General features: G+C 43.9%; 1 protein-coding gene across 1 annotated transcript; it reads left to right on the top strand.

Annotated features, from left to right (window-relative positions):
- The first annotated feature begins 129 nt into the window (after positions 1-129).
- On the top strand, positions 130-25,399 carry LOC120059384 (choline/ethanolaminephosphotransferase 1-like). The gene is made up of 9 exons (XM_039008394.1): positions 130-376; positions 986-1,519; positions 13,176-13,323; positions 14,032-14,173; positions 16,119-16,203; positions 16,663-16,794; positions 17,273-17,431; positions 17,838-17,963; positions 22,361-25,399. The coding sequence occupies exons 2-9, from the start codon at positions 1,100-1,102 to the stop codon at positions 22,535-22,537; spliced, it is 1,389 nt and encodes a 462-aa protein (XP_038864322.1). The 5' UTR covers positions 130-376; positions 986-1,099; the 3' UTR covers positions 22,538-25,399.
- The last annotated feature ends 166 nt before the right edge of the window (positions 25,400-25,565 follow it).

The following is a 25,565-nucleotide window of genomic DNA, read 5'->3' as shown; positions in this document are numbered from 1 at the left end:
GGTTTATTAATATATTATTTTAATATATTGTATGTCATACTAAATTATCATAAAAAGCTATTGAATGCAGTCAAGGAGCCGGTCTTTTTAAATTGTGCGACGGAAGTGGGAAATCCCTACGCCTGCCTGTCAAAAATCTTTCCGCTCTTTCTCAAAGCCGCGGTCGAGTTTCGCGATATTCACCTGCATCAGTTGATTCTAGTCTTCCCGAAAACGGTTCTAACTCGTTGGGAACTAGACTGCTGTCGCTGCTCGATGCACTTGTTTGCTTGTTAGCTACATATAAGCTGACAGAAGAGGCCGTAGTGTAGTAAGCACTAGCTGTTAGCCAGACAACGATAGAGGCCACCGCTTCCGTATAACGGAATCAAGCTAGGTAAGAGATTTCCGAAGGACAACTGCATGTCAACTCAGCTCTTCATAATCATGACATTATTGTGTTGAGAACCTATTTTACATTTTATACGTATGGTAATATGAAAAAAATATATGTTGTGACAGTTACCTTTAGTTAGCTACAGCTGATATTGATAGATAGCTAGCTTAGCAAGGTAACGTTAGCTAGCTAGCCAGTTGATTTTGTTGGTAGCTAGCTAACGACGTTACCTAACAAGTACTGTAGGGCAACATGACATGAACCTTCTAACTAATTATTCAACATTGTTTTTTAAATGTATTTTTCGTAGTCATGATTTGGTTATTATTCACTATGGGTAGGTATACAAATGTCTACCCAACGTATATACCCTTGTAATTCAATGCTTTAACTATGCAAGTCTTGCATTTATTTATTTATATTGTCTCACTGATTGCTGTTTGCAGTATTAGCAGAATGTATCAGGAAACATATGATAAGCATGTATGGTTGAAGAGTTCCTGTTTTACCAGCCCTCCCGCTGCAGCTTGTGCTCAGTGTACTGCCACAGTCAAATTATGCTTAACATTACGGTCAAATAAAATATAAATCTTTCTTTCTCCTCATTAGGCTTCAACCAAGTAAAACGGTTGTGGCCCCACTGTGGATTCCCTGAATTGGACCGGGGCGGAGGCAGTCGTAGGCAGAGCAGGCGCCACGTGAAGTGCGGTTTCGACTTCCCCTATGAGTAGCAGCACCGGTCAGAGAGCACCACGGACCCGGGCGGCGAAGGCAGGCCAGGGGGCAGGGGGGACAACGACATGGACCCCTCAGGACCAGAGTGTGGACCCTTCATACAGGCCTACTACCACTGCAGGTCCAACTACAGCCTGCAGTGGTGGGGGGAGTTCCTGTGTCCTGAGTAAGCTAATCCAACTGCCGGCTCCGCCGCTGTCGCGCCACCAGCTGAAGAAGTTAGAGGAGCACAGATACAGCAGTGCAGGCCGCTCACTTCTGGAGCCCTTCATGCAGCACTACTGGGAGTGGCTAGTGGCATGTGTGCCGGCATGGATAGCCCCCAACCTCATCACTATTGTGGGCCTGGCCATCAACATTCTCACCACATTGGTGCTGGTGTACTACTGCCCCACTGCCACTGAACAGGTAGGTCCATGTAGGGGCATCACTGGAAATTCTAGGCCCTGGAAAGAATTTGATGTTGGATCCCTTTCACACACTGTCACTCATATGGCCCTCCCTCCCACTGAGTATGCATATTTAAATGAATTAATCTGCAGGTATTCCTACTAAGTAATAACCAAGCGAAGGTTTATCAAAATGTCTGTCTCTGTTTTGTCAATGTTGGGTGCAATTTGTTGTAGGTAAGAATGCTACACTATACCTACTGTCCTTGTTGTCTCTGTGAGAATCAAGCTATTCTAAACCATCTTACAGTAACAGTATTTGATGAACATAGTGTTATGGTAAAACACCAGAATGCCACAAACAGTGACTTTTTACATTTACAGTTTAGTAATTTAGCAGATGCTCTTATCCAGATTGACTTACAGTAGTGAGTGCATACATTTTCTTACTGGCCCCCTGTGGGAATTGAAACAACAACCCTGGCATTGCAAGTGCCATGCTCCAACTGAGCTACACAGGACCAACTCACTGAATTTGAATGTCACTTCCTTGGCTGTCTGAAAATGTTACCTGCTGTCAAATCTTCCCTCCCGCCATCCTAGTTTCCGCAATTCCTCTCAAAGCTCATTGGAGGAGGTCGACAGGAGGGACCCTGGATCCTCTCCTCTAAATGCGCTTTGAGAGGAATTGAGGAAATCAGGATGCAAGGATTTGACAGCAGCTAAGGTTTTCAGACACAGAGCAGTTGTAGGTGTTTTGGCCACCATGCAGTCTTTTACCTGTGACCTTCCATGTGGAGGTCTAATGTCAACAGTACCCATGTTGTATAACTAAGACGAAAGTGTGTGAGTTGGTACTGGTGACATGTTTTTGGAATCTGACCTGTCGAAGAGTTATGACTCTTTTTCTGGGGTTTTGCTCGTTGTAATACGGGCAATTGCACGGTATCAGAGTGATGCTAAGGCTATGATTTTTCACTTCATTTTTTTTTCTCAAACTCATGTACTTGAACAGTGCAGAGGCAAGTGTTGGTAACAGAATGATGGCACCAACAGCACAACTGTAATTCTGTTACCAAACTTAGCATTTGCACTGTTCTTCAATAAATGTGTTTTTGTAAAATTTCTGTGGTTATTGTTAAAATTAGTCATTGTGCATAGAGTTATGGTTTGTTTAGCTTGCCAATCATTGGTTTTTGTTTGACATTTTCAAGTGAAAAATCAGAGTTTCAGCATCACTCTGTTACTGTGGAATTGCCCCTACGTAACATGTTGTTGTCATGAATGTCTAAAGATTGGCATTTCAACTACGAGTGATTGTAGATTATCAACCGGTTCATGAAAGGATGTGTGTTTTATGAATGTACAAAAGCTGAAAAACGGGCACACATTCAGGTACTTTCCGTAGATGCTGGAGTTGTAGGCAAACTCAAGGAAAACAGAAAGGAAAGCGCCGAACACTGCTGCTCATGCTCCCAGGCGATATTTATTTATGACAACGTTTCGACCCTAAGGTCTTCATCAGGCATCCATATCCCAGGTGGCGGTGGAAGGTCCTATATATAGGGGCAGTACTCCGTGACATCTCTTCCTGAAACAGGAGGTAAAAAATGTATAACATAAGTTCACAATATTAACATTCAATGTATCAAAATATATGATCATACACAAGGAATGTGATCAATATTTACAGTAATATACATACAATATTCAATTAGGATTAAAAAAACACAATCTAGGCATATTGAAACTAGCAGCAGTGTGCTGCGTTTTCCTTTCTGTTTAGGAATGTTGCCTGTCAATGCGAAACCAGTTAGCTTGCCTTAATGCTTTTGCTTAGAAGATGTGATACAGCAGGATGTGTGTGTCACCACAAAAGTGTTGTGCTTAAAAATTATTTAAGCAACATTATAGAATAAAAACGATCAAGGGAATTTTAAGGCTGTCAATTTTAACAAAGTAGATATGACTAGGCTATGACTGTGAATGGAGAAAGGTTGACCAATTATTGTTAGTTTATCAATATTTAACATTAGACACGTTTTGCTTTTCCTTTCTCTTGGTCACTGGGGCCAGGCTTGCGCAATGCTCCATGTCATGTGTGCTTGTTTTGCTGAGGTGCGTTACAGGGCTCTTGGGGACAGGCACCCCATGTCCCCGTCCTCTCAGGTTACACATCTATCCTCAGGCCCCTTCTCCCACCTCCCGAGCCGTAGAGGGTAGGAATAGGCATTTAGAATGGTCTCCCTCAGACTACTTATTCAAGCTGGCTTAATTGTGAATCGATTAGAATCGGATGTGGGTTATGTATTTTTAGCTACACAGTCGCATGGTCTTTAGTATTTGAGTCCTCTTAAGTATGAGTCATACATACATATAGTACATTCAGAAATTATTCAGACCCCTTGACCTTTTCCACATTATGTTACATTACAGCCTTATTCTAAAATGGATTCAATCTACACACAATACCCCATAATGACAAAGCAAAAACAGGTTAAAATACATTTTTGCTAATTTATAATAAACTGAAATATCACATTTTACGTAAGTATTCAGACCCTTTACCCTTTACTATGATGCTACAAGCTTGGCACGTGTATTTTGGGAGTTTCTCCCATTCTTCTCTGCAGATCCTCTCAAGCTCTGTTATGTTGGATGGGGAGTGTTGCTGCACAGCTATTTTCAGGTCTCTCCAGAGATGTTAGATCAGGTTCAAGTCCAGGCTCTGGCTGGGCCACTCAAGGACATTCAGACACTTGTCCCGAAGTCACTCCTGCGTTGTCTTGGCTGTGTGCTTAGGGTCATTGAACCTTCCTCAGTCCTGCTCTGGACCAGGTTTTCATCAAAGATCTCTGTACTTTGCTCCATTCATCTTTGCCTCGATCCTGACTAGTCTCCCAGTCCCTGCCACTGAAAAACATCCCCTCAGCATGATGCTAGCACCACCATGCTTCACCGTAGAGATAGTGCCACGTCCGACGTGACGCTTGGCATTCAGGCCAAAGAGTTCAATCTTGGTTTCATCAGACCAGAGAATATTGTTTCTCATGGTCTGAGAGTCTAGGTACTGTGTGGCAAACACCAAGCGGGCTGCCATGTGCTCTTTACTGAGGAGTGGCTTCCGTCTAGCCACTCTACCATAAAGGCCTGATTGGTTGAGTGCTGCAGAGATGGTTGTCCTTCTGGAAGATTCTCCACAGAGGAACTCTAGAGCTCTGTCAGAGTGACCATCGGGTTCTTGACCACTTTCCTGACCAAGGCCCTTCTCCCCCAATTGCTGTTTGGCTGGGCGGCCAGCTCTAGGAAGAGTCTTGGTGGTTCTAAACTTCTTCCATTTAAGAAGGATGGAGGCCACCGTGTTCTTGGGGACCTTCAATGCTGCAGAAATATTTTGGTACCCTTCCCCAGATCTGTGCCTCAACACAATCCTGTCTCGGCGCTCTACGGTCAATTCCTTCGACTTCATGGCTTGTTTTTAGTTCTGACACACACTGTCAACTGTGGGACCATTTATATAGACAGGTATGTGCCTTTCCAAATCATGTCCAATAAATTGAATTTATTGTTGTGTTTCTACAAAGTTGTAGAAACATCTCAAGGATGATCAATGGAAACAGGATGCACCTGAGCTCAATTTTGAGTCTCATAGCAAAGGGTCTGAATACTTACATAAATAAGGTATTTGTTTTTTATTAATGTGAAACATTTCTAAAAACCTGTTTTTGCTTTGTCATTATGGGGTATTGTGTGTAGATTGCTGAGGATACATTATTCTTTTTTTTTTAGAATAGAGCGGTAACAAAATGTGGGAAAAAGTCAAGGGGTCTGAATACTTTCAGAAGGCACTGTATGCCATTTATCAGACACTTTCATCCAAAGCGACTTAGTCATGAGTGGACATTTTTCATATGGGTGGCCCCATTGGGAATCGAACCCAAAACACTTTCTCTACTGACTGAGCCACACAGGATCAGTGGAGAAATCAAGTTCATGGGTTTGTTTTGATTGTCTAAAGCTTTGGAGCTGGAGGCTTGACTGTAATATAGGCAAGGTTGTTAAGTTATCTTGTGTCTGAAAATGAGATCACTTGAGGATATTGTTTAATCTGCAATTGACCCAACCTCCCTTCCATAGTGTTACATTTCTTAGTCTACTGTATGTTGCGTTCAAATATTATCAGCTACAGTTTGTTATCAGGGAAGCTTGCACAACGGTAACTAGATCCCACCATGTATTCCTCCTCCCACGGCTAGTTTAAGGGGCAGCTGTTCAAACAAACTGGCCCTCTTAATCTGATATTAAACGCACTTTAGATCAATACTGTATGCTGACACATGGGAAGGTTTCGGTTACTTTCAACCCAATCAGTTGAAATATAATCTGTTGTTGCCAGGGGTTAAATTGGGCCGGGTCAAATGAAAGCCTGGTGGCTTTCAAATTGTTGTCATTTAATTTCTCAGCCAACACATATGCAACAGCAAAATCAGACGACCCCATATTAGAATAGTTTACCTATTCAATTGGCCAGCTTGTCACATTCTATGCGAGAAGTTTCTCTCCGGTGCTTTCAAACAGTGAGTGCTGCACAGCGCATAGGGAGAGAAACATGCATGCCCAGTCATTGCACAACATTGTTAATGCAGTCATAAGAGAACACACCTTCTGATAGCAGTTTTGATGGCCACTGTAGGACCTGAGAGCTTTCTAGTGTTACTACACTTTTCTTTCTCAAATCCCCAACATTTGTGAACTGCAGCTTTTCAGAACTAGAGTTTTAACAGCGTTAGCGCTTGCCAATGTCATTTTAATGTGTAGGGTAGACCGGGGCTAAATGTAACACGAGTCAGGTGCAACGGGTAGGCCTACATTAAAGTAACTGTCCAGGAAAAATGTCATTCTGTTAACTCCTACCCAGGTAATGTTGTCAACTCATCCTATCCTTGTATTTGTGGCCAAAGCATACATTGGAAAAACACACAAAAAAACACACAAAAAAAACCAACTCAAACAGGCCGGGACACACACTCTTCACAGCATTTCACCTGGTTGGAGGTACTATACATCACGGTGGGCTTAGATTTCAGTGCGCGTACGGGTGCACACAGTATTGGGTCCGAACAGAGTACTCGCTCATGTCCAGATCGTGGAATTTATTCACAACATTGCGCTTAGTCAAATATTTTCACTGAAGATTTACCTCAGTGTTTTGGCTTCTTGCGGTCAATTTGCAGTCTAAAAATGATTTGTAATTATGTTCTATATCGTGGAGCTTCGCCCCATAGGGGAGCTCTGCTCCTAGTGGTTTACCCCACTGCCTAGGCAGCGAATAGCCTGAGAGAACTATGCACACACCTGCAGCCAATGGGAGTACAGGTGTCCCTATATAAGGGGATGCTTCCCCTCAGTCAGCCCCCCATTATTTTCAGCGACTTGGACTAGACTGAAGAAGCCGAGAAGGGAAGATAAGTCTCAGGACGAACCTGCTGTCGATATCCAAGTCTCGACATCGTCCCTCTAGAATGAGCACTCCAGGTTTTCCACCTAACTCAAAAGCTCTTAAGAGCTCAGTGTCGCTGCTCCACCATGGCGGCTGTGGACTCACACGACTTATGTTTCATGTGTCTAGGATCACAGCACTCTAGGGGCGGCCTCACAGACCCCCGGAATGCCCAAGCTGCGCCCTCCTATCTTTAAAGGAGAGGAAACGGTGATGGGCGTTCTTTAGGGAGGATATCCCTCGAGGACGCCATGTCTGTGCTAGCCTCAGGTTCTGAGGCATCTGATGATGCCGCCTCTAGAGAAGATGAGGATATTGGGAAGTGTGTGGATCAGTCTTAACCCACTGACCGATTTAGATTTTTTTAATTTTTATTAAAAACTCCCTATGGAGAGTGCAAGGATGAGACGGGCTCTGAATTTTCAGCAGCCCCCTCCTATGCAACCGCCTCTTTGCGCTCTGATTTTCCAGGGCTTGTTGAGCGGGCTGCGAGTCAGCTTGAGATCATGCTGCCCCCCATTGCCTCCAACCCGGAAGTGGACATGATGGAGGGCGGCCCCTACTCTCGACCAAGAAGGGCGGCGGTGCCACTGGCACCAGCCATGCCCTCGCTCTGAAAATATGTGGAAGGTTCATGGGGGTCACCTTTGAGGGTGAGAGTGTCGGTAAAAGCTTACACCCCATTCACCAGAGGGACTGCAGACGGCCCCAGGGGATCCCCAGGCTCGAGCATGCCATGGCTGCGTACCTCATCCAGGTTTGAGCTCCTGGCAGTCACCCAAAAAGCCCACTCTACCTATGACAAAGGACAGGCTCACAGCTCAGCTGGTAGAGAAGTCCTTTGCATTAGGTGTCCAGGCTGTAGCAGCAGTGAACAATATTGCCAACAATATCCTGGCAGCCTCTCTATCCCGTCTCACCACGGGCAAGACTGAGCTGTCGTGAGAGGCGATAGAAGAGGCGTCGAATTTCCGGCGCCGTACTTCATCTCACCCAGGAGTCGGCTGTGTGCGGGGAGGTCGTGGAACGACATTTTTGGATGTCTCTGACGGCCATGAAGGAATCCGACAAAGCCACCCTGTTGAACGCCCCCATCTGACAGCGGCCTCTTTGGAGTCGCCGTCAGAGGCAACGGCGCGTTTCGAAAAGCTGGAGGAGGGGAGGAAACTACTATCTAGACACCTGCCATTGGCAGGAGGATCTAGATCGCTTTCAAGAGCCACCCAGTTTCACCGTCTCCAGTAGACCCGGGTCTACGGCCAGACGGATAGCCCGAGGAACGGCAGCATCCAGCTCACTCCCGCAGTGCCAGAGAGAGCAGCCACTCCACCGGCCAGAGAGGTGGTCATGACGTCACCCTGGCGACAACCTAAGGGCAGCCAGAAGCGACCATGACAGGACGAGGAGGAGAGGGAAGAGCGCAACGCCCTGTGCAACAGTGCCTACTATTCCCCCCGCTGCCCTACAAAGAGATGGGGGAGCCAACATGATGTTTGTTGAATAAAGACTGGATTCCAATTGTATTTGTCACGAGAACCTCTTTTCCATAACAAACCAGAGATCGTTCAGGTTCTCTCTGTAGCTGAGCACACACATGAGGATGCTATATATGGCAATGATAAGAGGGCAGCAAAGCGGACGCTTTTGATGAGCCGCCATGCTATACCTCATAAACACCCTACACCCCAGACTCCTAGGAGTAATGTGGCTCAGGGTTTAAAGAACAGCCTGCATACACAACCCCATGTTGGGTCGATGACGCAATCGCTGTTGGGAGACTGCGCACTAACTCAGGCAATAGCCTCAGTGCAGTTCAGACCCGTGCTGCGTTCAGGTTACGAGTATGACCGTGTTGTCGCCCCCGTTTCTCACAGAACGTGCTAATATTTCCTCCCCCTTTCGAGGGGGGCCCACCCTGGGCTGTGCCACCACTTCTATGTCGGAGGACAGCGGTGGCATGGGCCATAGAGGAATACAGGTCCTTCCTACTGAATGCACCACAACTTCACGCTCTCCCGCTCTCAGAGCATTATTGGGAGTGGCAGTGAAGTTGCACCCTCTCCCACTGGCTAAGCCGGATGCTGGAGAAGGGTTACCGGACTCCTCCCCCGTTTTCGACCGTGGTAGAAACGGTGATGAAATCGCCAGAGAATGTAGCCGCTCTTGTGAAAGAGATTACAGAACTTTTGGCGAAGGATGCGGTCACAGTATTTCCCCGAGAGCAACGGAACAGCAGGCTATATTCGCCCTAACTAGTGCCAAAAAAGACGGGGTGTATGAGGCCATTATTGGATCTACGCATTCTCAACGAGAGCGTAGCCAAACGGCCCTTTCGAATGCTTACGAATGTGGAATGTGTCCACAACAAAGACTTTTGTATAAGCAAAGACCTAAAGGACGCGTTATTCCATGTGCCGGTTCATCCGCGTCACAGGAAGTCTCTGCATTTTGCCTTCCAAGGGGTGGCGTACGAGTATGCGAGAATACCATTCGGGTACACCCTGGCACCTCGCACCTTTTCCAAATGCGTGGAGGCGGCAATGGAACCGTTGCGTCGTCAAGGGATAAGGGTCTTGGCCTACCTAGACGACCTACTGGTTCTCGCCCCGTCAGCAGAGCTGGCAATCGCACACACAACACAGACAGTGATTAATCTCAGGCTTCTGTGAATAGGGAAAAGAGCGGACCCTGGCCCAGTCATCGGATTGTCTACATGGGACTGCAGCTAGACACTGACTATGAAGGCTTGAATTTCGGATCCTCGACGGGCTGCCCTGTTGCTAGCCCTACGAAGGTTTCATCCTAATTACACGTTGACGGCGCATTCCTTCATGACACTCTTGGGTCTCATGTCGTCTGCCCACTCTGTGGTTCCGCTGCACATGCGCAGAACACTGCGATGGTTCGCCCAACTACGACTAGACCCAGTGCGGCATCGTAAACGGTTGTTGGTGGTTCCCCTCTCGCTCAGAGCGGACTTGAACTATTGGAGAGGCCCGTGCATTCAGATGCAAGGTGTCCCAATAGGCAGTGTCCTCCTATATTCCAGTGTTTACGCTTGTCTGACTGGATGGGGAGGGAAATGTCAGGCTCAAGCGATCGGAGGTGTGTGGCCTCCCTCAGGACACCACATCAACCTCCTGGAGTTGGAGACAGTTCTACTGGTTCTGACCCAGTTTGTGTCTACCCTACGGGGTCGCGACGTGTTGGTCTGGTAAAACAACCGAACCACAGTAGCCTACTTAAATCGCCAAGGAGGAGTTAGGTCTCCTGCACTCCACCAGCTAGCAGAGGAATTGTGGCTGTGGGCTCACGAGCACCTTCGCTCGTTGACAGCAGCACACATTCCAGGCTATCAGAACGTCGGAGCAGACCTCATGTCTCGAGGGGGTCCCCGAGACAACGAGTGGCATCTGCACCCCGACATTGTTCTCCAAATATGGGAACGGTTTGGGAGAGCTGAGGTAGACCTGTTCGCGTCACGTATGAACGCAAAGTGTACCCTATGGTTCTCTCTACGAGCCCAGGACGAATTGCCACTAGGGATAGACACTTTTGCACACCAGTCATGGCCGGATGTCTCCTGTACGCATTTCCACCGCTGTTCTGCATTCTCTCACTGTTAGCCCGCGTGAGAACAGGAGGTCTGTCAATCATATTGATAACCCCTGATCGCCCAGGGTCTTCATGGTTCGCAGGGATGACTCAGATGCTGGTTGCGCCACCTTGGCCTGTTCCACATCGAGAGGACGCAATGTCTCAGGCGGGAGGCATGATAAGGCAATTGCCTTTTAATCGGCCAACCACTGATGGTCTGGCTCCTGAAAGGGACAGGTTAGAGCGCCATGGGTTATCTGATTTAGTAATCAGAACCATACAAGGCTCACGTGCCAGTTCCACATCCAGGACGTATGCCAGCAGATGGAATGTGTTTTCACAATGGTGTGCCACAGAGAATGTGGACCCTGTGTGCTGTCAGGTTGAGAGTATGCTTTCATTCCTACAATTCATGTTTGATAAGCAGCGCTCACCCGCCACCATCAAGGTGTTTGCGGCAGCGATCTCCGCTTGTCATGAGGGGTTTGGCAGAGAGAGTCTTCAGCCACCCTCTGATGAAACGGTTCCTATTGGGAACGCGGCGGCTTAAATTACATTTAAATTAATATTTTTTTAACTAGGCATGTCAGTCGGCTTAGGCAGATGCCTAGAGCCACGCTTCCTCGGTGGGATTTGGCCTTGGTACTCGAGGCACTCTGGAAGACGCCGTTCGAACCATTGAATCAATACCCCTCAAGATGTTATCTCTGAAGACGGCAATGTTGCGCGCTTTGACTACGGCTAAGTGTGTCAGTGATTTGAGTGCTCTTTCGACGAGACCCGACTGCCTGGCCATTAATGGCGATCTGAGCAGGGCGGTGTTACGTCCTAACCTGGCATTTATGCCAAAGGTTATTAAGAGCTCATATAGGTCACAGACCATTAAGCTGTGGGCCTTCTCCCCCCTTCCCATGCGGAGAGGCTTCATCGCCTGTGCCCGGTGCGCGCTTTGGCGTGCTACTTGGAGCGCACGGCGATGATTAGGTCAGTTGATTGTGTATCACGGTGCTAGTACACTTGGTAGAACACTATATAAGCAGCGGCTGTTTCACTGGCTTTGTGACGGCATTGATGATGAGGCGGCAGGGAGGCCACTGCCTCTGGGTGTAAGAGCCCACTCCACTCGTGGAGTAGTGGCGTCTACGGCCCTTTTCAGAGGAACAGTGGTAGAGGATATTTGTGCAGCGGCGTCGTGGTCGTCACAGTCTCCTTTTATCCGGTTCTACCTTCTAGACATGTCTTCTAGCTCGTTCTGTACTCAGCGTGGCTGATGGGAGAACTTGAGTTAAAGGGAAAGAGGTGTAGGACTGTTGGGCTTGGTTCCCATTAGATCCACTCTTTTTCCAAGAGAGAGACGTGTGATATGACTCCTGTCTGATATTGTTAGTACAGTAGAGAACATGTCCTTTGACTGCCCACCAGTGTATCACTGTGTTTGGCATTAACATATGCTAACCATGTGTATGTGACAAATACAATTTGATTTGATTAGGGCGGGGTGATGAGGGAAAGCGTTCTGTAACTGGTAGTACATAACTATTAGACTGGTCACAAAATGTTTATGGAATATTGAGGTATCATCTATCTGCTGAGCCAGGTTAGTATGGCCCATATTCTGTTATCTGCCCACGAATCATTGGCTTTGGCTAATGGATTGAGTGTGGCGGGTTATACTGAGGAATCAGCGAGTATGTCTTCTGCACTCAGCATTGCTGATGGGAGGACTAGAACTAAAGGGAGAAGACCAATGGACGGGGTTCCATCAGGTCTGCTTTTTCCTGTTAGAATGACTACATAGTATGACTCCTGGCTGAAGGTGTAGTACAGTAGAGTCATGTATTCTAACCTGCCCACAAGTCTATGACTGTGTTTGGGCGGAAGGATGAGGGATATAGTTTCTGTAACTGGTATTACAGTACTATTAGACCAATTGTTTAATATTGACAGAATATTGAAGTATCATCTATCTGCTTGTACAGATTAGTATGGCTCATATTGTGTTTTATCTGCCCAGCAGTATATTGTGACAGTGTGTTACAGTACTGCAGGACTTTGTCGCAGCCATGGCTGAGCCCGACCTTTTCATTAAGTGGGAAGTGTTAGGCTCGGCAGGGAGTACTTTTCGGAGCGTTGGGCTCTGCCTTAAACCACTAGGAGCGGAGCTCCCCTTTGGGGCGGAATTCCACGATATAGAACGATAGTTACCAGAGTTGTAACTCCAGTTCTATGAGTGGAGCGGAGCCCCATGGGACTTATTTCTTGAGGGGGAAATTATATTTTAGATGTCAGTATAATTTAATTTTAATTCATTTTGGAGTAGAATGTCCTTTTTAAAAAGTCACCTGAACTGACCTGTCTTTCTCCCAAAAATGAAAAGGTCCACCCCCCCGGGTGCGGCTATGAACTAGTAGGGACTTCCCAATCCCAATTTGACCTATGGATTGGACATAACATCCTATAACTCAAACATAGAAATTGTGTTCATAAAGGCCGAAACTCATACTTTTCTGTGGAAGTCGAGGAGCACTAGTAGACCGTCTATTGTAAATGTTGAATGTTTGTTCCCTTTACCTTTCAGGCACCGCTGTGGGTGTACCTGTCTTGTGCAGTGGGCCTCTTCATCTACCAATCACTGGACGCCATCGATGGGAAACAGGCACGGCGCACCAATAGCAGCACCCCACTGGGAGAGCTCTTTGACCATGGCTGTGACTCCCTTTCAACAGGTGTGTGTGCTGGAGCGTGTGTATACCGTCTCAAACTACCATAAACAACACACTCACAGACTACAAATTACATGGAAGATGGACACAACAAATATGCACTTAAAGACAGACACAATATACCCATAAATGTACACAACACACTTACAGATGTAAACAACATAATGATTTAAGACTGAGAAACATCATGTTGTGTAATTCTCTCTATCACTCTCTGTCGCCCTCTCTCTCCCTCTCTCTGCATGCATTGATGTCACTGGTACTAATATTTTTTTCATTTCAAATGTATTTATTTAAATGTATTTATTTATATAGCCCTTCTTACATCAGCTGATATATCAAAGTGCTGTACAGAAACCCAGCCTAAAACCCCAAACAGCAAGCAATGCAGGTGTAGAAGCGCGGTGGCTAGGAAAAACTCCCTAGAAAGGCCAAAACCTAGGAAGAAATCTAGAGAGGAACCAGGCTATGAGGGGTGGCCAGTCCTCTTCTGGCTGTGCCGGGTGGAGATTATAACAGAACATGGCCAAGATGTTCATAAATGACCAGCATGGTCAAATAATAGTAATTTCCACACACAATTAAGACAAAGTGAGGAATCAGAATATACCTGCCTCTTTGACTCTTACTTTCTATCACCCACCCTTGCTCTCTATCTCTCTCTCTCTCTCTCATTCTCTGTCTCTGACTACTTTCTCTCCCCTCTCTTAGTGTTTGTGGTCTTGGGGACCTGTATCGCCGTCCAACTTGGAACTAACCCAGACTGGATGTTCTTCTGCTGCTTCGCCGGCATGTTCATGTTCTACTGTGCTCACTGGCAGACCTACGTGTCAGGAACCCTGCGCTTTGGCATGTGAGTGGGTGGGCACCCCGTCTGAGGTTTCCTTTAAACTACAGTCTAGTCAAGAGTTTGGACACACCTACTCATTCAAGGGTTTTTCTTTATTTTTAAAAAACTTTTTTCTACATTGTAGAATAATAGTGAAGACATCAAAACTATGAAATAACACATGGAATCATGTAGTAACCAATTTTGTTTTTAACAAATCAAAATATATTTTAGATTCTTCAAAGTAGGCCTTTGCCTTGGTGACAGCTTTGCACACTCTTGGTATTCTCTCAACCGGCTTCACCTGGAATGCTTTTCCAACAGTCTTGAAGGACTTCCCACATATGCTGAGCACTTGTTGGCTGCCTTTCCTTCACTCTGTGGTTCAACTCATCCCATTCCATCTCAATTGGGTTGAGGTCGGGTGATTGTGGAGGCCAGGTCATCTGATGCAGCACTCCATCACTCTCCTTCTTGGTCAAATAGCCCTTACACAGCCTGGAGGTCATTGTCCTGTTGAAAAACAAATGATAGTCCCACTAAGCGCAAACCAGATGGGATTGCATATCGCTGCAGAGTGCTGGTTAAGTGTGCCTTGAATTATAAATAAATCAGACCGTGTCACCAGCAAAGCACTCCCACACCATCACTCCTCCTCCATGCTTCACGGTGGGAACCACACGTGCAGAGATCATCCATCCGTTCACCTGTTCTGCATCTCACATAGACATGCCGGTTGGAACCAAAAATCTCACATTTGGAGTCATCAGACCAAAGGACAGATTTCCCCCGGTCTAATGGCCATTGCTTGTGTTTCTTGGCCCAAGCAAGTCTCTTCTTATAATTGGTGTCCTTTTAGTAGGGGTTTCTTTGCAGCAATTCAACCATGAAGGCCTGATTCACGCAGTCTCCTCTGAACAGTTGATGTTGAGATGTCTGTTGCTTGAACTCTGTGAAGAATTTATTTGAGCTGCAATTTCTGAGGCTGGTAACTAATAAACGTATCCTCTGCAGCAGAGGTAACTCTGGTTCTTCCTTTCCTGTGGCGGTCATCATGAGAGCCTGTTTCGTCATAGCGCTTGATGGTTTTTGCGACTGCACTTGAAGAAACTTTCAAGACAAGTTCTTGACATTTTCTCGATTGACTGACCTTCATGTCTTAAAGTAAGGATGGACTGTCATTTCTCTTTGCTTATTTGAGCTGTTCTTGTTATAATATGGACTTGGTCTTTTACCAAATAGGGCTATCTTCTGTATATCACCCCTACCTTGTCACAACAACTGATTGGCTCAAACGCATTAAGAAGGAAAGAAATTCCACAAATTAGCTTTTAACAAGGCACACCTATTAATTGAAATGCATTCCAGATGACTACCTCATGAAGCTGGTTGAGAGAATTCAATGAGTGTGCAAAGCTGTCATCAAGGCAAAGGGTGGCTACTTTGAAGAGTCTCAAATATGAAATATATATATTTTTGGGGGTTACTACATTTTGTTTTGATGTCTTCACAATTATTCTACAATGTAAAAAAAGAAAGAAAAACCCTTGAATGAGTAGGTGTTCTAAAACTTTTGACCGGTAGTGTATCAACATTTGCTTATCTGTTTGGCTTTCGGGAACAGCCACAACAAGGACAAGGGACGAATGTTCTGGGAGTATGGTTGATTTGATTTATCAATATGATTTGATATGATGTAAGCCCTTGACAGAGTAAGTAAGAGTTAAATAGGTTGTCCGCCAGAAAAAATGTAACCTTATCAGATCAGGTTCCTCTCAGCCTTTCGAGGGACATGTTCTCTACATCCCCCCCACACACTCACAACTAACCCACAACCCAGAGGAATGGATGGCGTTTGTGCAGGACCTGCTAGGGGGTGCTATGTGCATGTTGATTTTGATAATACTGTGTGAAATGTGAAATCACTTAACCGTTTGCATATGATTCCTCTGTCTCTCTGCCTGTGCAGCATTGATGTGACTGAAGTGCAATTCTTCATTATAATCATGTATTTGCTGGCTGCCATCGGAGGACCAGCTTTTTGGCAGTTCTTGGTAATTCATTTAACCCATTTGATTCAGCAAATTATGGCCTGTTCCTACTGCTTGGAAATGAAAGAAATTACCTTAATGCTAATTGTTACATGCATTGTAGTTGTAGTTTGATGCATTTTCTATCCTTTTTTTGTCCTTGTATTGAATCTAGTGTAATACACTGTTATACATGCAATTAAACATTTATAGCCTCAAGAATGTCAAGACTTATGAAAGTAATGTAGGGAATGTAGGGAAGTTATGGCATGTTGGCGATTTTGCTGAGTGCATCCTTTCCTTGTTTCCTGGAGGTAAGCACAGATCTATAAGGTATTGGATAGGTGAAAGCCCAGTTGCCGCCCTATTACTTCCACCAATCCAACCAATTCAGATCTGTGTTTACTTTAAGGTAGGAAAGATGGATGTGTTTCTAAAATATTGAAACAGGGCTCTGCTATTACTAATCCCCCAAACACACAGATCCCTGTGGTGAACATCCAGATTAAGCTCATTCCAGCCATCCTCACTGTGGCGGGAGCCATCTTCTCCTGCACCAACTACTTCCGGGTCATATTCACGGGAGGAGTGGGAAAGAACGGATCCACCATAGCGGTAAGGATGACGTGATCCGTCCTGGCTAACGAGGATCCAATTGAATTGTATGGCTGACAAAAGATGACTTGGTGTGTGGAAGTATACAGTGTGTGGGAATTTGTCGCAAACCGTACGATTTACTGCGGCTCGTTGCATTGGTTATTTCAACTTTGGTAGTAATATGATCCATATTACAATTACTATATATAGCTATGATAGAGTGTATCAAGCTTCATTTAAAAACGTCAACAGAATTTGTTTTGGGTGAAGTAGCCAGTCTTTTCTAATGCTTAAATACCACAACACTTGGCATGCTTCATTTCTAGGCCTCCATAAAATAGTGACATGGATGACTATCATGCCCTTTTCATTGATATCAGCCAAGCTACTAGTCAGAACTTTACCTTGCGGTTTATTTATCACTTTAGAGACGGATAAGGATAGTGGAATTTTCAGCTGTACAGTGATTGTGACAGCCATGTCCCTTCTTCCTCAGGGAACGAGTGTCCTGTCGCCGTTCTTCCACATAGGGTCGGTCATCATTCTGGCCGTCATGATCTACAAGAAGTCTGCGTCCCAGCTGTTTGAGAAGCACCCCTGTCTCTATGTCCTGGCCTTTGGGTTTGTGTCGGCCAAGATCACCAACAAGCTAGTGGTGAGGAACCAGGTGACCTGGATCGTGTCCGTTAGGGCACACTGTAGCGAAGTGTTGTGTAACGGAACACAAGCGTTTTTTGATTGGACAAGTTCAGATAGTACCTCTGTTTCGCATAGATTTCTTCCATTCTGTGCCTACTGAACATGACCGTGAAACATGAAATGCTGAAAAAGCCAGTCTACATTCCAATAGCCACACCAGCCACTAGTTTTGGTATAACTGTCGGCTCAAGGGTAAATTACTTTTAAGTCTGTTATAGTGCGCTGCGCTATAACGTACCTTGCATTGAATTTCAGCCCTAGTCCAAGTTTTTAATTAGACTCAATATAGTTATTTGGTCTTTACTCTATTTACTCTATTATACGTTGCCGAATCTCTTGTTTTTTGTTTGTTTGTTTTACAGGTAGCTCATATGACGAAAAGTGAGATGTATCTCCATGACTTGGCTTACCTGGGGCCAGGGCTGCTCTTCTTGGACCAGTATTTTAACAGCTTCATAGATGAGTACTTGGTCCTCTGGGTGGCACTGGTAAGTCACCATAGCCCTTCATAGCTTCATCCATGTGCATGTATAGTACCAGTCAAAGGTTTGGACACCTTTGACTGTTGTTTTTTTATTTTATTTGTACTATTTTCTACATTGTAGAATAATAGTGAAGACTACCTCGTGAAGCTGGTTGAGAGAATGCCAAGAGTGTGCAAAGCTGTCAAGGCAAAGGGTGGCTGCTTTGAAGAATCTCAAATATATAAAATATATTTTGATTTGTTTAACTTTTTTTGGTTACTACACGATTCCATATGTGTAATTTCATAGTTTTTATGTCTTCACTATTATTCTACAATGTAGAAAATAGTAAAAAATAAAGAAAAACCCTTGAATGAGTAGGCGTGTCCAAACTTTTGACTGGCACTGTACGTTCCAAGTAGGGGTGTGAATGTTTAAACGTTTAAACAACATTTTATTGTTAATGTTAAGGAAAAAAACTCTAACCTTAAAACTGTTTTCGCCACAGAATTTAAATCACAGTGCAGTTATCACAAAACTAACACTAACAGGTCCCGATCATCATCAAGGGAAAAATTTAACAAATAGGCCTACCTAACGCATCAATGCTGTAACTTTATTAAGGGGGATATGCATCTTTCAAATTATTTGTCACGGATATGAAGTGCTCCGCACGTCATCGTTGTTAACAGTTAGGGTATAGAAAACACAAAATACAGAAATTGCTGCAGTTGATATGCAGTCATTGTCAATGGCCTACTTGAGTTGTGAGGTAATTTCCTAAATGAAAGACTGCAAGCGCCATTTGAGCCGCGACTCGCGCTACTGAACATGTTGCATCATTCTCGTCAATATCACTGTTCACCATTTACTCCATTTTCTAAATGGGACACTATAGCAGTTCGCAAAAAACCCCAGAAAATAAACGAGACAAATATATTATTCCTAAACTGTAGCTCATAGTTGGAACACGTTTCCCTACTTTAATCAACCAGTCCGTTTTTAATTTGTGATGAGGCTGTCATGATTTAGCAAGGAATGTAGCTTGTCTACAGTGTTGGTTGTGTAGCCCATCAGTTGGGTATGTTTTTATAGGCACTAATTTCTATAGGCCTAATGGGAGCTTGGGTTCGCAGCACCCGTGTGTGTGAGTGTAGAGGGAGCGGAATTGAGGTGAGAAACGCGTAACGGAGAGAAAGAAAAAGAACTGATAACTTGGCTAGGTTGATTTTTTTTGTTGTGAGTCGCTAATGTACATAACAAATGGAAAGAACACGAGAGTCAAAGTGAATTAAACACTTGTCTTCGGGACAAAATTTCACCTGCCTGGAGGACGGGTGCAATTGTGGCCCATAATTCGGCGCGTACCTGCATGTTGGCATTCCTGCATCTGCAGGAGCCCTTCTTCATACTTTTATTGGTCCATTTTTAAGCCGGTACACAGGTGGGAGGCAGGGGTGCTCCTGTACAGTAGGTGGCGGTAATGCACCATAACGTTGGATGTCAACCGACAGAAGAAGAGGCAGGGGTGACAACGGTAGCTAGCTTGCTAGGACAACAGTCGGGTACTGTTTTCCCACAGTTCTGTTAACGAGGGCAGTTGTAAGGCATGCGTTTAATACACTGGGTGCTAGCTAGTTAGTAAGCTAGGACTCCAGTACACAGTGGGTGGGATAGGTAGCTAGCTATTTTACACATTTTGCGATGAGGCTGAGTGAAAATGTTGCTGTTTTTAGAGCTCAGAGATTCTTGAAAGACGGGACAATCTCAACTTTTTTCCCACAAATATTTGTCTTACTAATATTTGTCTTACTAACTAGTATGACCACTCTATGGAAAGATGAGACTCGCAACATGTTAAGTGTTGGTCCTATGTTTTATGAGCTGAAATAAAAGATCCCAGAAACTTTCCATACGCACAAAATGCTTTTTTCTCAAGTTTTGTGCACATATTTTTTTACATCCCTGTTAGTGAGCATTTATGTTTATTTTGATTTTTTTTGTCACACAACACAATGCCACAGATGTCTCAAGTTTGGAGAGACAGTGCAATTGACATGCTGGCTGCAGGAATGTCCACCAGAGCTGTTGCCAGAGAATTTAATGTTAATTTCTCTACCATAAGCCCAGGACCTCCACATCTGGCTTTTTCACCTGTGGGTCTGAGACCAGCCACCCTGACAGCTGATGAAACTATGGGTTTGCACAACTGAAGAATTTCTGCACAAACTGTCAGAAACCGTCTTAGAGGAGCTCATCTGTGTGCTCGTTGTCCTTACCAGGGTCTTGACCTTGCAGTTTGGCGTCGTAACAGACTTCAGTGTGCAAATGCTCTTCGATGGCCACTGGCATCTTAAAGAAGTGTGCTCTTCACGGATTAATTCCGGTTTCAACTGTACCGGGCAGATGGCAGACATCGTTTATGGCGTTGTGTGTGCGAGTGGTTTGCTGATGTCAAAGTTATGAACAGAGTGCCCAATGATGGGGTTATGGTATGGGCAAACATAAGCTATGGACAATGAACACAATTGCCTTTTATCGATGGAAATTTGAATGCACAGAGATACCGATTGTCATGCCATTCATCCGACGCCATCACCTCATGTTTCAACATGATAAACGGTTGTCATGGCCACATGTCGCAAAGATCTGTACACAATTTCTGGAAGCTGAACATTTCCCAGTTCTTCCATGGCCTGCATAGTCACCAGACATGTCACCCATTGAGCGTGTTTGGGATGCTCTGGATCGACGTGTACGACAGCGCGTTCCAGTTCCCGCCAATATCCAGCAACTTCGCACAGCCATTGAAGAGGAGTGGAACAACATTCCACAGGCCTTATCAACAGCCTGATCAACTCTATGTGAAGGAGATGTCGTACTGCATGAGGCAAATAGTTGTCACACCAGATACTGACAGGTTTCCTGATCCACGCCCCTACTTTTTTTTTTTTTTAAGGTATCTAAAGATACAAATCTGTATTCCCGGCCATGTGAAATCCATAGATTAGGGCCTAATGAATTTCTGTCAATTGACTGATTTTCTTATATGAACTTTAACTCAGCAAAATCATTTAAATTGTTGCATGTTGTGTTCATATTTTTGTTTAGTGTAGATATAGGTACAGACACATCAACCTTATTCCTTATTATTTATTTTTGACTGTCTGTTTCACCATTTATGAATGTGTTATTCAATGTGTTTCTATGGGCTATAGTAGTAAAGGCCAAATTAAATATTTGATCAAATAATATAAAACATGTTTGGAGGGGAATACCTACAGGGGTCCTAAAAATCAAATAGCTAAATGATCCATGGTATGAACATCTTAAAATTAGTATAATATTAGCTTAGTATAATATTTCATTATTCAAATATGTTATGCAAATCTCTAAACTTATTTTAGTTTTGTCTTGCTCTATAGCACTATTAAATGTTCCAGGGCTAATTTCTTTAGACTTTCACTTCTCTGGAAACAACTTTGATGGACATTCCTGTAGTCAGTATTTCAATTGCATGCTCCATCAACTAGAGACATCTGTGGCATTGTGTTGGGTGACACAACTGCACATTTTAGTGGCCTTTTATTGTCCCCAACACAAGGTGCACCTGTGTAATGATCATGCTGTTTAATCAGCTTCTTGATATGCCACACCTGTCAGGTAGATGGATTATCTTGGCAAAGGAGAAATGCTCACTAACAGAGATAAACAAGAGAAAGCTTGTTGTGCGTATGGAACATTTCTGGGATCTTTTATTTCAGCTCATGAAACATGGGACCAATACTTTACATGGTGCGTTTATATTTTTGTTCAGTAGCTAGGAAGACTCCGGTACATAGCAGGGGAGGCGGGAGTGACACCGGTAGACTGTGTCCTTCGCCCCTGAAAAACTCTGATAATGCTTTTATTTCCCTTTTGACCCACATTTTAAATTGCATAGACAATCAGGGGTGCGTTCCTGCAGATTCAGGAATAGCCACATGCAGGAACGCCCCGCAATCACACTGTGATTGGTTGGCAGGTTCAAAGCAGATTCCAGAAGCATAAGCCTACTGTAGGACTGCGAGAGAACTTCATTGCCCCCTATCGGTCATACCACACAATAGAATTTCATATGGAATTTTATTAACGTGACAAGGAAATTGTCATATTGCAGATAAACATTTGACTTCACAGACTGATTCTAGCCAACGTAAGATGTCAAAACCCTTTAGTTGAGTGGTAAAGTAGTATACCAAAATCCATCACTGTTGTGTATTTTGCAGTGCAATGTAGATTGCCTAGCGTATATTCATGCAATTCTTTTCAGGGGCAAAAGATGATTGACATAAAACAAAAAACGCAACAAATTCTGTAAATAAAGAGCCTTAAATGTACTTTATTTGACATCCATCCTGTCTGTCTTGTTTTATCTCCAGTTCCTGTCCATCTTTGATCTAGTGCGCTACTGCGTTAGCGTCTGCAACCAGATCGCCTCTCACCTGCACATCTTCGTGTTCAAGATCAAACCCCCCAACCTGCGGTCCGCCTCTGCCTCCCGGTCAGGCAAAGACGTCTGGTGTAACTGGTCTGGTGACACGACTGACAGGTGGTGACACCGTCCGGCTGGAGCTGGTGGAATTACCTCAACCGCCTCCCCCTTGTCTCCACAGGGTTCCCATTGGATGAGACGAATTGGAGGTAGTCTTTCTATGAATGTATAATGCTGCGTTCACAACATCTCGTCATTTCAAAAATACCAGCATACAACTGGGAAAAATCCACTTGAACGCCCCTCTAACTGGTAATTACTAGTGGGAAACTATCAGCCCTGTGCTCAGTTTCCCACTTGCACCTCTCTGACGTCATTTGTCAACAAACAAGACAGCAAGCTTGGCGGTATTTTCAGCAGTTGTTTATGGTAAGAACAAAATACAAATTGTTAATACAAAATTGATTCTGTTAATCTTCCTTTAGATTTAGAAAGTGAAAGGAGGTCTGGATATACTTTTTATGGGCAAAAAATAGCGAAACAATCACAAGCCTTCTAATGACCTCCATGTTTGATAATATTTCCCAGTTCAAAACGTGAATACACCCAACTGATAATTACTACCTTCCCACTTGGTTATGAACGCAGTATTAGCCAATTAAATTATGAATACATTGAGGGTGGGGAAAATTAGATTTTTTTTAATGAAGATAATTTATTTCAGTCTGGTGTGCAATAGTGATCCGTTTTTGCAGATGTGTGGTGTAAAAGGTTCCTAGCCGAAGAGGAGAATGAGGAATACGTTTTCTGTTGAGGTTTAGTTGTCATAAAAGAAGAATCTGGTTATTTGGTAACAAACTATTTGAGATTTAGAAGTTATCTAACCAAAGGTTATAGATCGGGGTTAATGTTGCTTACTATAACCATGCTACCACTATCCAAATGCACTGAAAATAAAATGTTATCCATAGGAAGGAGCAGGTTATACCTAACCAAATGATATACTTAGCTATGAGAAAAACGCCTACAGTGTATTCACGTGTTTCTGTCCGAGCAATATGAATTACTTAAATGCCTGTCTGTTTCAGTAATGGTACTTGTTCAGCACATCTACATACAATTCCCACCTGTATTCCACTCCAGAGAAAAATGCTAGTTCTCTGTTTAACGTATAGCGCAGAGTATTTCTTTATAGTATTTCTGCATTCTGTTTGAACCATCTGAAAAGCTGTCATCAGAGATTGCGTATTGCATTCAGTGGAAGAACACATGGTCATGAGGGAAGACTGCCTTGCATTTCTGTTATTGATCCTATGTATAGCCTACATCAGGGTTATTCAACTCTTGCCCTGTGAGGTCTAGAGCCTGCTGGTTTTCTGTTCTACCTGATAATGAATTGCACACACCTGGTGTCCCAGGTCTAAATTAGTCCCTGATTAGAGGGGAACAATGGGAAAAAAGCAGTGGAACTGGCTGCAAGGTCCAGGGTTAAGTTTGAGGGGCCTGCATGATCTATGACACTGAATTGTATTATGTTCAATAAGCCCCAAACAAGGGGACCATTGTCTCATCATGTTTACATGATATGCCTATGTACTTCATTTTGTCCCATGTGATTGCAGTACAAATGGACCTGCATTATACTACTGTTTCTGAGAGATGGAACACAGTTCCTGCTGTATGCTTCCAGTTACCTTGTGCCATATGTGATGCAAGTCAATGGAGCACTTCTCGTTATCTGTTACATGCGTTCAGACTCTTAACAGTTAGGAATCTAGCTCATCATTATGATATTCAAGCAACAGTTATGAGTATGTGTTCTGTCCACCGCAAGTCATTTTTGTCACCATGGATGACAAAAAAATATGTTTGGAATGTTTTAGTGATAGGTGTTACTCCAACTTCCTCACACTCCTTTTACAATATTCATCTGTTTTTTCTCTTTAAAATGTATTTTATTTTATATATATATATTTTTTTTAAATCATTAAACTGTTTTGCTTTTTAGTTGAGCTTTGGTTATACTGTAGCGTTGTTGAAATAGGAGTCGGTCAGGCTGGCACCAGTGTTACACTCAGTTACTCCAAATGGGGATGTATGTGAAAAATGCAATACAGTCGGTATGCAGCAGTTGCCTTAAATGGGAAGGTTTCAAAATGATGGCCTGAAAAGGCTAGTGTAAGACCTAAGTGTTGTGCTATAAATGCTTGATTAGTAACTGATGAATACAATGAAGGGTATGTTTAGATGTTCTCATCCACTTCACTCCCTGATGTTACCCCTACAGCCACTCCAACTCCCCCACAGCAACACTGGTGTCATGGCAGCTGCATCCCCATTTAGGTTTCTCTCTGTTCATAGTTAGTGAACTTTGGTCTGTTACACAGCCCATCAGTTATCTCTCTGTGTGGAACAGTTCAATCCACCCATTTTGTATGTATCATTAACCAAGTATAACTATATCCGTAGGGACGCAGTACCATCCCTGGTCAAACATAAGGAATGTTTTTTTTAAAAGCAAAAATTAAGGAATGTCTACCCTACCAATTTAGCTAATATCAAACAGTGATGCACAGAGTATTAAAATGTCTACCGTTTAATGTCTCTTCATAACAAGAGAAGAGCTTGTCAATGTTTGTATCCAATGCATGGGATGGGCATTACAACCCACTGTAATGGTCAGTCAATAGCCACATGGATATATGTAACTGATAGTGTTCAACCAATTGAAACACCGCCTCAAGCGTAACTCATTTTTCCTTGGATTGTTTCTTTTCTGTGCACTGCAGAGATTTAAGATGACTTGCAAAGGGTGCATCATTGGTCAGTGTAAAAAAAAAAAAAAAATGCTTTTTAGTGTTTAATGATGTTCAATGGTTTTTAATTTGTTGTTTGGTCAAAATTGTTACTTTTCTGTTAAAGAAAATCATTCATTTTTGAATAAACAAGCTTATGTAAAATAAAGATTGCTATATTTATAACAGGGGATCATGTCTATTGCTAGCAGCCTTTTGTGTCTATCGTGACCTCTTCTTTTAGTGTTCTCCAGTACAAATGTATTAGTGTGATGAAGATGGGACAAAGTGACTAATGATCTTAAGCAGTCCTTTTACCTTTTTGGCAGACTCCGCAAAATTGGAAACAGACTTGGG

Source organism: Salvelinus namaycush, chromosome 14, assembly GCF_016432855.1.
Source record: "Salvelinus namaycush isolate Seneca chromosome 14, SaNama_1.0, whole genome shotgun sequence".
NCBI lineage: Eukaryota > Metazoa > Chordata > Actinopteri > Salmoniformes > Salmonidae > Salvelinus > Salvelinus namaycush.
Note: the sequence above shows the minus strand (reverse complement) of the source record. Positions and strands in the feature narration are given on the sequence as shown.

Excerpts from the sequence above, each read along its gene's own strand:
- LOC120059384 (XM_039008394.1), top strand. The coding sequence starts at position 1,100 with ATGAGTAGCAGCACCGGTCAGAGAGCACCACGGACCCGGGCGGCGAAG. Across the intron at positions 14,174-16,118 it reads GGAACCCTGCGCTTTGGCAT|CATTGATGTGACTGAAGTGC; the intron begins GTGAGTGGGTGG and ends CTGCCTGTGCAG. Across the intron at positions 16,795-17,272 it reads AGAACGGATCCACCATAGCG|GGAACGAGTGTCCTGTCGCC; the intron begins GTAAGGATGACG and ends CTTCTTCCTCAG.